The following is a 16165-nucleotide window of genomic DNA, read 5'->3' as shown; positions in this document are numbered from 1 at the left end:
GTGGCCTCGGCTCCAAGTCTCTCCCCAGTCGTGGAAAACACTTCCTCCACACCCAATCTATCCAGGCCTCTCAGTATTCTGAAAGTTTCGATCTGATCCTCATGCATCCTTCCAAACTCCATCAAGCACGGTGGCTCAGTGGTTAGCACTGCAGCCTCACAGCACCAGGGATCCAGGTTCGATTCCTGCCTCGAGTGACTGTCTGTGTGGAGTTTGCACATTCTCCCCATGTTTACATGGGTTTCCTCCCACATTCCATAGATGTGCAGGTCAGGTGAATTGACCACGCTAAATTGTCTCATAGTGTTAGGTGCATCATTCAGAAGTATGGGTCTGATGGGTTACTCTTCGAAAGTTCAGTGTGGACTTGTTAGGCCAAAGGGCCTGTTTCTATACTGTAGGGAATCTAATCTTAAAAACAAAAAAAGGACAGACCCAGAATCCTCAAATTATTCTTTATATGACAAGTCCTTCATCCCTAGGATCATTCTTGTAAACCTCCTCTGGACTCCCTCCAATGCCAGCTCACCATTCCTTAGACAGACCACAAAATTGCTCAAAATATTCCAAATACAGTCTGGCCAGAGCCTTAGACTGCCTCAGCAGTATATCTCTGTTCTTATATTCGAGGCCCTTTTAAAATAAATTGTATTTGCCTTCCCAACTGCCAAGTTCCTTTGTGCTTCAGGTTTACAATCTTTTCCCCATTTAGAATTAGGCTACACCTCTATTCTGCCTACTAACATGGATAAATCTTAAAATTAGCAACAATGGCTTCAGTTCCTTTGTAGAGATCTTTACTGTACAAAATGAATATTTGTGTTCTTAACATGGAACCCCATGAAACTTTATTCGTCACTAGCTGCCATCCTTGAAAAGACCCTCTTTATCCCTATTCTCTGCTTTCTACCAGTCAGCTAGTCTTCTATCAACGCCTGTACATTGCTCCAAATATCATGGGCTGTTAACTGATTTAACAGCCTCCTGTGCAGCACCTTGTCAAATGCCTTCTCGAAATCCAAGATCAGGCCAATGGTTCTCTTGTGTCTTACTTGCCCATTACCTCCTCAAAGAAATCTAACAGATTTTTCACGCATGACCATCCCTCGCCATGCCTATGACTCAGTCCTATTTTACAATGCACTTCAAAGCACTTCGCAATCTCATCCTTAATAATGGACTCCAAAATCTTACTAACAACAGAAGTCAGGCTAACCAGCGTATCGTTTCCTGTCTTCTGTGCCTCTCCCTTCTTAAATAGGGCTGTTATATTTGCCATTGCTGGGACCCTCTCTGACTCCAGTGATTCCTGAAAGAACCACCAATGCCTCTATAATCTTCTCAGCTATTTCTTTTAGAACCATGGGTGTAGCCCATCAGGTCCAGGTGATTTATCCACCTTCAGACTTTTCAGCTTCCACAGCACCTTCACCTTAGTAGTAGCCATCAGATTCCTTGAATGTGATGATATCTGAAGTACTCATCCAAATAATTTTTAAAAGGTTATACAGTTTCCAGCCTTTACTGCATTCTCTATCAGTGCGCTTCAGATTCCCACCAGCCATTGAGTGAAAACATTCCTTTTTCCCCCAAATCCCCTCTGAATCTCTTGCTTCTTACCCTAATGCACCATTTGTAGGGACCATTCAGGAGGGCCTCTTAACACAGTATGTAAGCAGTCGAGAGTGTGGTGCTGGAAAAGCACAGCGGGTCAGGCAGCAACCAAGGAGCAGGAAAATCAACGTTTCGGGCATAAGCCCTTCATCAGGGCTTTTTGCCCGAAACGTCGATTTTCCTGCTCCTCGGATGCTGCGTGACCTGCTGTGCTTTTCCAGCACCACACTCTCAACTCTGATCTCAAACATCTGCAGTTCTCATTTTCGCCACACTATGTAAACAGTCCAATCAGGGAAGGAGTTACACTTGGACCTGGTTTTGAACAGTGAATCCGGCCGGGTGAGTGAAAGTTTAGTGTGGGGAGCGTAGATAGGGATAACAGCAGTCCCTGAGTGAAGCTGTTAAATTGGGGGAAGGCAAACTACAACAATATTAGGCAGGAACTAGAGAATTTTGATTGGAGGTGGCTGTTTGAGGGGAAATCCATATCGGGCATATAGGACTATTTCAAATGATAAGAGCTCAAGGATCACACATTCCTGCGAAGATGAAAGATAGGTATAGCAAGTTACGTGGACCTTGTAACTGAAGCTTCACCTGCCTACTCTTTGCGACAAACAATAACATCTACAGCAGGCAAGGGGTCCAGCCTCACATAACTGGCGGAACCTTTTGTCCAGGTGACTGAAGCTATAGCGAGACAGCAAGAGAGAGACAGCGAGAGAGAGAGAATGACAGAAACATTAAGGACACAAAGGAAATCATTCAGCTCCTCGTCTCTGCTACAAACAGACTCGAGCCTCATCATGCTTTTCAGCCCCTGTTCAGTCATTCTGTTGGCGTGCTTTTCAAACTAAACAGTATTCAGATTTCCAAGCCTCTCATCCTTTTAAGTAGCAAGCTCTAGGTCCTTCTGAATGAAAACAATACCCCCGACCTCCCTATCGGTCGCTGTCAATCTGACTCTCTATCATCTTTTTGCTTATGGAGATAGAGTAGTTCAAAAAGATGACCACACCCATCTCCATTTGACACACCCGAATCTCTCTTCAGCCTCCAGTTTCCAAGTCAATTCTGCAGAATAGCACAAGTTCACTTGGTTTCTCTCTCCATAGATGCTGCCTGACTTGCAGAATCATTCCGGCATTTTCTGTTTTTAGTCCAGCCGATACAACTTTTCCTCATTGTTGGAAATCTGAGGTTAAATACTTGACAAAGTCGAGGCAAACACATTTCCACTCAGAGATTGATTTCTTAGTCACACACTGCCAACCCCAGTCACTAATGACTTGAATCTCCTTTTTTATAGTTAGGCACCCAGTCAAGCGTTTAAGTAATCATCCCTGAATTAACATATAACCATCACATATTCCAAGTGGTCTCAGGTATCTGTGTCTCGACGCTGCTCAACGATATCACAACTTCTCAATTCTGCGTGTGAAGCAGTGATTCCGCTGACAGAGTTTTAGAGATTGAATTTTAGGCACATTTGCCGTCGCATTCATTGTGGAATTGGCTTCTGCAGTACAAAATTACCGGAAAATGTAAGTGCCGCCATATTTGCACTGAAGGCTGTTGGGATTGAGGTCAATAGCCAATCTGTATTAAAATGGTGGAGGGGACACAGGCAGTAGTTTCCACACTAAGCACCCTGCGGGAAAGGAAGGACAATTGACCAAGACCATTCCCCTTGTCATTACATTGAGTTCAACTTGGATTCCTGAGAGTGATGGAACACTGGGTAACAGAATGCGGCTCCTACAGAATCAAATACCAGGGTCTCACCCTCACATATTTGGAGTAGCCAAGTAAACATGATACCAAAGCTGAAAATGAGCCAGGAATCAAACACACCACAGCAGCAGAGTAGATAAAACAATTCACAGAACAGGAGCAACATAAACGGAGGAATTGAAGCTAATTAACTCACCGCAGTTCAGAGCAGTCTGACCCCCCATCGACAGCAGTATCCCATCAGGCTGTTCCGTTTTAATAATGTCAGTCACAAACTCTGGGGTGACGGGTAAGAAGTAAACTGTGTCCGCTTGTTTGGTGCCCACTTCGTTGGTCTGCACTGAGGCGATGTTTGGGTTCATCAAAACAGTTTTTATATTTTCTTCCTAAAGGTAACAGCAGTGCAGACGGTAAGAATCCACGCTCCACTAAACAAACTCCACTCTCCACAGATACACTATATGTTCCACAATCCACAGAGTCAGCTACCCTTTCATAGATGACCATATACTTCAGCTGTTGCTTTAGCCCAGAACTGCTTTTCCCAGAGAGTAGTGAATCTATGGAATTCTCTACCCAAGGAAGCAGTAGAGGCAGCTTCACTAAATGTATTCAAGTCACAGTATAATGGGTTTCTACTTGGTAGGTGAGTGAAGGGTTATGTAGACTGCGGAGACGATAGATTGATCAGCCATGATCTTAATGAATGTAGGACCAGACGCGATGGGCCAAAAGGCCTATCCCTGCTTCAATTACTACAAAGCTATGAATACCATGTGGACAACAACACAGAGCGACGATGACAATGTAGAGGTAGCTTTACATCGTAACGAACCTTGTGCTGAACCTGTCCTGGGTGTTTTTGATGGGGACAGTACCTGAAGGGGGACCTGTTTGACAGGGATCCTGTTTGATGGGTTCCACAATTTTTGTTTTCCTCACTTGTGGGAGGCTGGCCAGCATTTATTACCTGTCCTTTGTTGCCTTTGAGAATGTAGTGGCGAGCTGCCTCCTTAACTGTTGCAGTTCACAGGCTCACAATGCCCTTAAGGAAGGGAATTCCAGGATTCTGACCCAGTGATACTGAAGGAATGGTGATATATTTCCAAGTCAAGATGGTGAGCAGCTGCCCAGGTGATGGACAGAAACATCCATCACTGCCCTGCATTAGAGCCTCCCTTGTGAAGAAGTGACCACTTCTCAGTGCACTGTCTGGTGTGAGCTGACTGAGCCAATGCTGAGCACAGGGGACAGGGCATCAGACAGAGACTCTGCCCAGTATCCAGACACTTCAATAATTTGTCCACGATATAGCACCTCCGACATATGAACACTTCACAAGCCATGCAAAAATGATTCATGTAAGATTCTGAGACTGCGTATTGAAGCTTGGTCAAACTGGCAGACTTTAAGGAACACTATAATGTAAGGACAGAGAGGCAGAGAGGTTTCGGGAGGGAGTCCCACTCTCCAAGATGTATAGAAGAGGGAGTGCACATGGAATGATATTGGTCAATGCCAGGCCCAGGTAGTCAAGATTAGACTGGAGCTGTGAATGAGAACCCTGAAGAACTCCTGACACAGTAGACTAAGAAATTTCCTGGGAATTGTATTTAACGAGAGGCAATTTCCCTGCATCTGGAACCCTCGGAAGAGTCCATTAAAGTTTGGGAATTTAGGAGGGGCCGACTCATTTAACCACAACAGTTCCCCAAGAAAGGTTAGAGGATTAAAAAAAAGCCTGCTCTAACTCCTGGATAACTGTTAAACTGAAGCACCAACTCACCAATCTACTGCATCCCTGCAATCCTCAACACGCAACATTCTGTCACCGTCCCAACCCGATAGTGCCCAGACTTCGACCCCTGACCCCCAAACTTGACACTGTCCTGACCTCTGACCTCATCATGACCTTGAACCCAACACCACCTGGTCTCCAACACTGCCCCAACCCTTGACCACTGATACTGCCCTGATACGGCTCAGACCGACTGATCTAACATTGTCTTTGTCCAATCATAGCTCCCTGGATCAGACACCTGTCTCTATGCCAGCAACCTGGCTACCCGCACCGCCTCCCCCCCTCCACACTCTACCTGAAACCCCATCCCACCACCCACCTGCCACCCGATCCCTTCACCCATCTGGTGCCTGACCCCCTCTAAAGAAACATCCTACACCCATTACCAATGCAGCTCCCTGCCACCATTCCTCTGCACCCCCCGCCCCCCCATCACCCCAACACTCTATTCCCCCACATCTACCTTGCTCCTTCCCAACCTTACCTCCACTCTCCTTATACACCTTTCCTCAGTCACTGTCAATGCATCTTTGGGACCTTTAACCAACATGAATCCTGGAATCCAGCAGCAAGTGCTATAAAGGTAAAGGATGAGTCCTGGGTGCCTAGTGGACTCCTTCCTGATTTCCTCCAGTTCAGGACAATCTGGACTTGGAAATCTGGTTGGAAAAAATCACCAACTCGAAAAGGAGTGATTTTAAAGAGGGTAACACTGTTGGAATCTGCCCGAAGAGCAATCGGGCTCTTTGGGCCTTAGTGAGGACCCAATGAAGGATATCCTCATGGCTGGGGAGGTGTCACTGGAAACAGTCTCCTGGACCAGATATCGGAGGAGTGGGAGGACAGGCAGACAGTACTGCGTTCAAGACAGCAAGTACAAACCTCCATAACTCACCTTTAAAGCTTTAACCGCCTGCGATCCAGAGTAATCAAATTCGCCAGCCTGGCCAATCGAGAGGCCTCCTGAACCCAAGACCAAAACCTTCGACACCTGAAACCAGCAGAACAACAGTGACAAAGTAGCCCATCAGCCCCTCCACGCTGCTTCATTATGTAGTTAACTACAACACTTAACCACTAAAATCACACAATTATCAGGCAGACTCCACTGGAAAATTCTCAAAAGATGTTCGAGCGCAGTGGCTTTTGGGAGGAAGAGAATGCCAGGATCCTGGTTCATGGAGATGTGATTCCTGACACCAGCCTGAGCAGCTGAGCTTGAATGCTGAGGATTCACCCTGTTGTTCAGAATGCCCAGAAAAAGTTTGTTTTCTCTCTGTACCATCAAACCTTTAAACAACATTGAACACCTCAAACAGATGACTTCCGTACAGAAGAGGGTGCAGCAATGATCTATACAATTTGTCCCCATAATTTCTGAGATTTTATGGGATCATTGTAATGAACTTTGCTCACCCTAATCCTCCCAGACCAGGGTCTCTCTGTAGCGGGCAGACTGGGGTCTCTCTGCAGGATGCACAACGAGGTCTCTGCTGAGCTGCAGACAATGACCCCACACTGTGTTGCAACCAACACTGTGTACAGTTGTGAGACCCTGCCCACTCTGACTAAAAAGACATGCATTCAGTTAGGTTTCAACATTCTTCGCTGTACTGAGATGCAAAAATGAGTTTGAGCAGAAGGCGATAAAATGTTTGCAGTGTGGTAAGAGTAGTTAAGTCTCAGCAAGCCATGACATCACTCGTAGGAAGCACTGAGAATGGCAAAGGTGCAGAATATAATCTGTGTGGGGATTACAGTGTCCACCATCAAGAGTGGCAGCAGCACCTCTGTCTGAGTTGGTCAAGTCCTAAAAGGCATAGCTCCGAGATGGATTGGAGGCAGTGATGAGAGAAAAACATGCGTGACATCATCCTCACAAATCTGTCGACTGTCAATCTGTGACAGTATCAGTAGGAGTGACCTCTGCACAGTCCTTGTGGGATCCCACCCTCACACTGAGAACCTATCACTGTGCTAAGTGACAGACTTCGAACAGACCCAAGGATTACATGATAAATGGATGTCCCTGGGAAGCACCAGAGGAAGGATCAGAGAGACGTAGGTGTGCATGTACACCAGTCCCTTAAGGTATCAAGCCAGGTGGATAAAGGTGGTTAAGATGGCATGTGGGATTCTTGCCTTCATTAGCTAAAACAGAGTTTAAGTGCAGGAAAGTTCTGCTGGAGCTGTATAAAATGTTGGTTAGGCCACAGCCATTGTGCGCTGTTCTGGAATCTACATTATAGGAGGAATGTGTAAGCACTGAAGAAGGTGCAGAGGAGATTTACCAGGATGTTGCACGGTCTGGAGATTTTCAGATATGAAGGGAGATTGGACAGACTGGAATTGTTTTGCTTAAAGCAGAGGACAGAGGGCTTGATTGAGACATATAAAATTATGAAGCGCATTGATAGGGTAGACAGGAAAAGACTTTTCCCCTTGACAAAGGGATCAATGACCAGGATCATCGATTTAAGGAAAGCAGCAGAAGGTTTACAGGAAATATGAGGAATAGTCTTTTTGAAACTCAGAGGGTGGTAGGAATCTGGAACTCACTGCCTGTCAGGGTGTCAGAGGCAGAAAGCCTCATAACATTTAAGAAGTATTTAGATGGCTGCTATTGACCAAAGTAGACTCAATGGGCCGAAGGGCCTTTTTCTATGCTGTAGATCTCTATGCCTGTATGACGCTGAAGATAAAAAGTCAAACCTGAAGCCTCTTTGGTGGTGGAGGGACTGCAGGCATAACCGAGGCAATGCTGGTTCCTTTCCCTTTCTTTATCAGCGAAATAAAAGCATCAAACAGGAACTGGGAAAAAAAAAAGAGATGGTGATTATTAACAGAGTTTCCTTCTTCATCTCTGTGCAAAGTGCTTCCTGAGACACACTGGGGTAAGGATTCAAACAGGCTGCGACTAAAGAGACAGTTTTCTGGTGCACCCCTCAAAAGAAGGCCATTCAGCCCATCCTGCCTCCCCTGGAATCGGTGAACCTAAGAGTCGCATTTCCCTGTTCTTACTCCATAATACTACAGATGTCCCCCTTTCAGAAGTCCCAATATCAACCAAACAGGCCTCAGCAATTCTCCCCATTACAGAACACAATGATTATCATCAAGCAGCACCGACCTTATCAATTTGTAACATCTCATTTATCCATCAACTTATTTTTAATCAAATGCCAACTTATTTTGTCTTGAATAACGAATAAAATATGTTAGATTCCGTATAGGAAGGGCTGGAGGCAGAGTGACATCAAACAGATCCTGTGAGCTCAACATTAGCTTGCTTTCTCTCCTTGGATGCTGTCTCACCTGCTGTGATCTCCAGCATCTTCTGTTTTCAGTTCAGATTCCAGCATCTACAGTAATTCACTCTTAGATGCTGTGAGCCTTTCAGCTTCCCACAGGCTTAGAAACATAGAAACTAGGAGCAGGAAGAGGCCATTCAGCCCTGCTCAAATTATTCAATGCAATCATGCCTAACCCTCTCTCTCGATGTCATATTTTCACCTTCTCCCCTTGATGCCTTTAAAATCTAAGACTTATCGGTCTCCTTCTTGAATATATTAAGCTTTCTGTGGTAGCGAATTCCACACACTCATTACTCTTTGAGTGAAGACGTTGTTACTCATCTCAATTCTAAATGGTTTACCCTTTATTCTGGAATTGTTTCCTCAGTTCTAGACTCCCAAACCAAGGAAAACATCCTTCCTGCATCTCGTCTGTCCGGACCTGTTAGAATTTTACACGTTCCAACCAGATCCCATCTCATCCTTCTAAACTCTAGTGAATACAGGCCCAGTAGAACCAATTTCTCCTTATATTACAGTCCTGCCATCATCAGTATCAACCTAGAGAATCTCTGCTGCACTTCTTCTACGGCAAGTATATCCTCCTCTAAGTTGAAAGCTACATGCAGTTTTCAACGAATTCTAAATCCATGACAACATTTTACCCCTTTATCCCATGTGCGTTAACTTTACTACCAAATTCTTTCGTGAGTTCTTATTATTATCTTCTGAAAATCCAAAATACACATCTATTCTCCTTTATCTATTCTACTCATTACATCCTTCAAAGGTTTGATAAGCACGATTCATTCTTCATGCTGGCTTTGTGCAATCCAGATAATGCTTTCCAAATGGTCCGATATCATGTCTTTGAAAACAGATCCTAGCATTTTGCCTCGCTACTGACACTAGGTTAACTGGACTATACTTCTGTATTTGCATTTGACATTTACACCCTCGAATTGAATAGAAACTGATCTTATGTCTTATAAGTTTTAGAAGACGAGCCCCAAAACATCCAATTTTTCTGGGCCTCATCCTCGGACGTACTCGGAGATGCAGTTTATCAAGTCCTGGTGATATGACAGCCTTTAACCCAATTAAGTTCCCAAGCACTATTTTCTTAGTAATACTGACATCCTTCCTCTCACTAGACTCTTGGCTCCCTAACATTTCTAGGAGGTAATTGGTACCCACTTTCTGAAGAGGGAACTAAAGTTAAATTCTTGGTAATTTCTCCAATCCCCCATTATTGCTTTTCTGGCTTCCAACTCTAAGATATTCACCTTTACTAATCTTTTTCTCTTCACATATTAACAGAGGCTTTTATGGTCAGTTTCTAGGTTCCCTGTAATTTTACTTCTCATACTCTATTTTGCCCTTCTTGATCAAACTTATGCTGTTCTCTTTTGCTGACTTTTAAAATGCTCCAGATCATCAGGCTTGCTGCTTTATCTGGCAATTTTGTATCTCTGCACTTTGGATCGAATATTATTCATAATTTCTTTTATCACCCTTGGTTGAGCCAACATTCTTCTTTTCTTTTGCATCAGACCGGAACGAATAATTATTGTAGCTCTTGCCCAGGTTCTTGAAATATGAACTATTGCCTATCTACCATCAGTCCCTGCAGTAAGGTTCCCCAGTCCATCCCTACCAATTTGTGCCTCATACCTTGTAATTCCCTCTATTTAGATTCTGCACCCTGGTTTTAGATTCAAAAACTTCACTCTCTACCTCAATTTTATCACATTATGCTCGCTCTTCACCAAGGGACCTACACAATAAGATTGCTCATTAATCCACTCTCATTGCACAGTACAGAATAGCCTGTTTGCTGGCTGGTTCCTCAATGTATTGGTTGAAAAAATTATGACAAATTTCAGGAAATGTTCTTGTAAAATACCACTGCTAATGCGGGTTGTCAGATCAATATGTAAAATAAAGTCACCCATGATTACAGTCATACCCTTATTGCATACATCTCTGATTTCTTGTTTAAGGTCTTGCCTCACTACTGTTTGTAAGGTGTTTCAATAACTCCCAAAATTTCTGACTCCTCGTACCCATATAGATTTCAAATCAAGATTTTCTGAGCCAAATCTCCTTCATCATCTTATTGGACAGATTCTCTCCTTTATTAACCATACTGCATTATTTCCTAACCCATGGTTTCTCATCTTCCATAAATGAATACCCTTGGATATTCAATATATATCCTGAATCACCCTGCAATCATGATTCTATATTGGCACCTATATCATAACCATTTATACATATTTGAACTTCTAATTCATCTACCTTAGTGCAAATGCTCTGTGCATTATGTGCACTCAGGCACAAAGCCTTTACATCAAACCTTATTTACGTTCTAGTTTATTTTGCAGTATGCTCCCATATATGTTATTTTTGCTAGTTTTGTTTTCCTGCTTTCCACATTTGCTTCCAACATTTCAGTTCTTTTGTTTGCATCCTTGTTCCCTTCCCCAGGTTCCAATTCCACTGGGTCGCAGGCATGTTCCCATCAGCAAGTGATGGGTAGGGCAAATTCCCCACCCAACCATGGAGTGTCAGTGAGAGACTGAGACATGGAGCGTTAGAGAGAGACAAACGTGGAACATCAGACAGACAAACATGGAGTGTCAGAGAGACAGAGACACAAGTTGGTACTGCATCCCAGTGTTAAGCTGTGACAGACTGCATCTCCCCTTAGGCAGCTCCATTTTTCCTCAGCATCAGAAGGATGTCACACCCAGTGTATATCTGTTGACATCGACAATGAAGTGAAAGTGGAAGTCCCTAAGTGGTATGGATTCTCGCCTAATTTAAATATGCTCTGAGAACGCACAGATTTCAGCTCAATATCTGACTCTTGCTCTGTACAGGATCAAACAAATTCAACACCTAATTAGATGAGATTACTTATAGCATGGAAACTCTGACCCGCCGAAGAGCAACCCACCCGGGCTCATTCCCCTACATTTACCCCTTCAACTAACACTACGGGCAATTTTAGCAAGGCCAATTCAGCTAATCTGCACATTTTTGGACTGTGGGAGGAAACTGGAGCACCCAGAGGAAACGTGCAAACTCCACAAAGATAGTTGCCTGAGGCAGGAATTGAACCCAGGTCTCTGGCACTGTGAAGCAGCAGTGCTAACCACTGTGCCACCTGCACTCTTGCAGAATATTTTTGACAGAAGCTCTGCAATTTTAGAGTTACCCCTTCTCTGGGTTTTGAGTGGAAAGTGGTTGCACTTACTTCAGTATCTGTCGGTCCTCCCTTCGCTTCCGGGTGGAACTGTGCTGTAAAAATCGGTTTGCTCTCATGGACGATTCCCTGAAATGGAAGAATTCATTTTTTACTTTTCTCATGGAAAAGCTGCACGTTCCCAGTTCATGACAAGCCATGAATATACACATAGAAACTCGGTGCAATGCAGGAGTAGGCCGTCGAGCCTGCACCGCCATTTAATATGACACAGCTGACAGCATGAAATCTCAATATCCCAACCTTAACCTCTTCCCCATACCCCTTGGTCCCTTTAGCCACAAGGGCCATGTCCAGTTCCCTCTTGAATATATCGACAGAATATATCCCAACAGCCTCCTGTGGGAGAGAATTCCACAGGTTCACAACTCACCAAGTGAAGAAATTCTTCCTCCTCTCAGTCCTGAATGGCTTACCCCTTATTCTTTAGGCTATGACACCTTGTTCTGGACTTCCCCAACATCAGGAACATTCTTCCCGTACCTTGCCTGTCCAGTCCCATCAAGATTTTATAGGTTTCTAGGAGATTACCCCTCATTCTTCTAAATTTCAACGAGTACAAACCAGACTTTCCTCATACGTTCAGTCCTGCCTTCCCAGGAATCAGTCTCGCGAAGCTTTGCTGGATTCCCTCAATATCAAGACTTCTTCAAACTGGCAGAAGAAAACCACACACAATACCCAAGGTGTAGCTTTACCAAGGCCCAGGATAACTGTAGCAAAACACCTTTACTCCAATACTCAAATCTTCTTGCTCGGAAGGCCAGCATACCATTAGGTTTCCTCACTGTCTGCTCACCTGCATGCCAACCTTCAGCAATACTCCACCATGACACTCACACTGCACCTCACCTTTTCCTAAACTGCCACCATTCAGTTAGTAATCCACCTTCCTGCTTTTGTAACCAAAGTGGATCATTTCGCATGTCCACATTATATTGCATTTGCCAAAGTCTGTGCCCACTCAGCCAGTCTGTCCAAGACACCCTGCAGCTGCTTAGCATTCTCCTCACAGCCAATCAGCTTAGCGCCAACTGCAAATTTGGAGAAATTGCATTCAATTCCTTCATCCAATATGAATGGTAAACAGCTGAGGTCCCAGCACTGAACCCTGCAGCACCCCACTCATCACTGCCTGCCACTCGAAAAGGGTCCGGTTATTTCAACTCTCGGCTTCCAGTCTGCCAAACAGTTCTCTATCCACGTCTATACATTACCTCTAACACAATGAGCTTTAATTTTGCTTACTAATCTCTTGTGTGGAATCTTGTTAAAAGCCTTTTGGAAGTCCAAATACATAACATCTACTGATACCACACTCTGGTCACATCATCAAAACATTCCAGAAGATTTGGCAAGCACGATTTCCCTTTAGTGAATCCATGCTGACTTAGACCAACTCTGTCACCGTACTCCAAATGTTTGGTTATTACATCCTTTATGATCACCCCAGTACTTTCCCCACCACTGATGTCAGGCTAACTGGTCTGTAATTCCACATTTTCTCTCCCCCACCTCTTTGAGAGAGTGGAGTTCCATTAGCTACCTCCAATCCATTGGAACTCTTCTACGTTCTACAGAACACTGGAAAATGATCACCAATGCATCCACTATTTCCACGACCATATCCTTCGATAGGATAGTGAAGGCGGCATTTGGTATGCTTTCGTTTATTGGTCAGAATATTGAGTAGAGGAATTGAGAAGTCATGTTGCGGCTGTACAGGGCATTGGCTAGCTCACTGTTGGAATATTGCGTACAATTCTGGTCTCCTTCCTATCAGGAAGATGTTGTGAAATTTGAAAGCATTCAGAAAAGGTTTACAAGGATGTTGCCAGGGTTGGAGCTACAGGGAAAGATTGAATAAGCCAGGGTTTTTTGCCCTGGAGCATCGGAGACTGAGGGGTGACCTTATAGAAGTTTATGCAATCATGAGGGGGATGGATAGGATAAATAGACAAAGTCCTTTCCCTGGGATTTTGGGAAGTGGGAGGGGGAGGTGTTGGCGGTGGTGGAGTCCAGAACTAGAGGGCATAGGTTTAGGGTGAGAGGGGTAAGAGATAAAAAGCAACCTTTCCACTCAGAGGGTGGTACGTGTATTGAATGAGCTGCCAGAGGAAGTGGTGGAGGCTGGTACAATTGCAATATTTAAAGGCCATTTGGATGGGTATATGAATAGGAAGGGTTTGGAGGGATATGGGCCGGGTGCTGGCAGATGGGACTAGATTGGGTTGGGATATCTGGTCGGCATGGACGGGTTGGACTGAAGGGTCTGTTTCCATGCTGTACATCTCTATGATTCTATGTGGGATATTTGCTTTCAGTCCACAGCTTAGAGTATAACAGCAAGAAGGTAATATTGAAGTTATACAGAGTGATACGGTCACAGAGTTGTACAGCACAGAAGCGGACCCACGGTACAACTCCTCTGAGTTGACCAGATGCCTTGACAATCCAATTGCAGTTGCCAGCATTTGACCCACATCCCTCAAAACCTTTCCTATCCAAAAGCCTTTGAAAATGTTATTTCCATACACACATCACTCTCTGCAGGAAAAAGTTACCTCTTAGGTCCTTTTTCAATCTTTCCCTTCTCAGCTTAAACTACACCCTCTAGTTTTGGACTCCCCTACCATGAGAAAAAGTCCTTGGCTATTCACCTTATCCATGACCCTCATGATTTTATAAACCTCTATAAAGTCACCCTTCAACATGTAATGGTACAGGGGAAAAAAATCCCCAGCCTTTACAGCCTCTTCCTCCAGGTCAAATCTTCAAATCCCGGCAACATCCTTTCAAGTTTCACAAGATCTTTCCTACATCAGGTAAACCAGAACTGAACGCGGTATTCCAGAAGTGGCCTAACCAATATCCTGTACAAACGTACCATGACCTCCCAACTCTGATATTCAATGCACTGACTAATAATGGCAAGCACACCAAATGCCTTCTTCACCACCCTGCCTATTTGCAACCCTGATTTCAAGGAACTATGAACCTACACCCCAACATCTCTCTGTTCGGCAATACTTCACAGTGTATAATTCCTGCCCTGCCATGCCCTACCAAAATGCAGCACTTTGCATTGGTCTAAGTCAAACTCCACCTGCCGCTTCCTGGTCCATTTGCCCAATTAATCAAGGTCCCATTGTACTCTGAGGTAACCTTATTCACCATCCACTACACCACCAACTTAGGTGTCATCGTCGAATCATAGAATCCCTCGGCGTTTTGGCCCAACAGGTCCACAGCGAGCCGCTGAGTAACCCACCCATTCCCTTACCCTGTTACTCTATGTTTACCCCTGACTAATGCACCTAACCTATACACCCCTGCACAGAATGGGCAATTTAGCGTGATATTCACCTTACCTGCACATCTTGGATTATGGGAGGAAAATGGAGCACCTGGAAGAAACCCACACAGACACAGGAGAATGTGCAAACTCCACACAGCCAGTTGCCTGAGGTTGGAATTGAACCCAGGTCCCTGGCGCTGTGAAGCAGCAGTGCTAACCACTGAGCCACCATCTGCAAACTTACTGATCATACCTCCTATGCTCATATCCAAATAATTTTTTATTAACGACAAGAAGCAATGGATCCAGCACACCAGTGATCACAGGCCTCCACTCTGACAAGCAACCTGACACCACCACCCTCTCTCCTACCTTCAAGCCAAGTTGTTATCTAAATGGCTAGCTCTCCCTGCATTCCAATGGAATTTAACCTTGCAAACCAGTCTACCATGTTGAACCTTGTCAAACACTCTACTGAAGCAGACAACGTCCAACATTCACAAGTCTTCTTTGTCACTTCTTCAAAAATCAAGTTAGTGAGACATGATTTACCACGCACAAATCCATGCTAACTACCCCCAACCAGTCTTTATCTTTCCAAATCTATGTAAATTCTGTTATTGTGCTAAGTTTTTCAAAAGAGTTAAGTTACTCCAATTTCCTCTTACTTCTGTTGTATTTTGACTACAGTGCATGAATGAAGAATATTTTGCTTCTGATCTGGTAGTTTGACCAATTGAATTGCAGAGGCATTTGCCTTTAAAGTAAGGAAATGGGTCTTGGTTATTGTAATATATTTTGAGAGGGTCTGCTCTAGTCCATAACAATTTGGGGTCTCTTGCTGGGATCAAATTCTCTAAATCCAGGTTGGGTTAAGGATTGTTAGACTCAAAGGCAGCAAGTGGTGATTAGAGATTAGATTCCCTACAGTGTGGAAACAGGCCCTTCGGGCCAACAAGTCCACATCGACCCTCCAAAGAATAACCCACCCAGACCCATTTCCCTCTGACTAACAGACCTAACACTACGGACAATTTAGGATGGCCAATTCACCTGACCTGCACATCTTTGGACTGTGGGAGGAAACCGGAGCACCCGGAGGAAACCCACACAGACAGAGAGAATGTGCAAACTCCACACAGAAAGTTGTC

At 44.4% G+C, this 16165-nt stretch overlaps 1 protein-coding gene across 1 annotated transcript in view; it reads right to left on the bottom strand.

The window, feature by feature from the left end:
• Positions 1-16165, bottom strand: part of cps1 (carbamoyl-phosphate synthase 1, mitochondrial) — a 183387-nt gene that overhangs the window by 99543 nt on the left and 67679 nt on the right. The window contains exons 11-14 of the mRNA XM_060827706.1: positions 11708-11785; positions 7865-7963; positions 6048-6143; positions 3548-3737 (exon numbers count right to left, since the gene is read on the bottom strand). Coding sequence (XP_060683689.1) covers positions 3548-3737; positions 6048-6143; positions 7865-7963; positions 11708-11785 — 463 coding nt within the window. The remainder of the gene's footprint in view (positions 1-3547; positions 3738-6047; positions 6144-7864; positions 7964-11707; positions 11786-16165) is intronic.

The sequence above is a fragment of the Hemiscyllium ocellatum genome, chromosome 7 (genome assembly GCF_020745735.1).
Source record: "Hemiscyllium ocellatum isolate sHemOce1 chromosome 7, sHemOce1.pat.X.cur, whole genome shotgun sequence".
NCBI classification, from domain to species: Eukaryota; Metazoa; Chordata; class Chondrichthyes; order Orectolobiformes; family Hemiscylliidae; genus Hemiscyllium; species Hemiscyllium ocellatum.
Note: the sequence above shows the minus strand (reverse complement) of the source record. Positions and strands in the feature narration are given on the sequence as shown.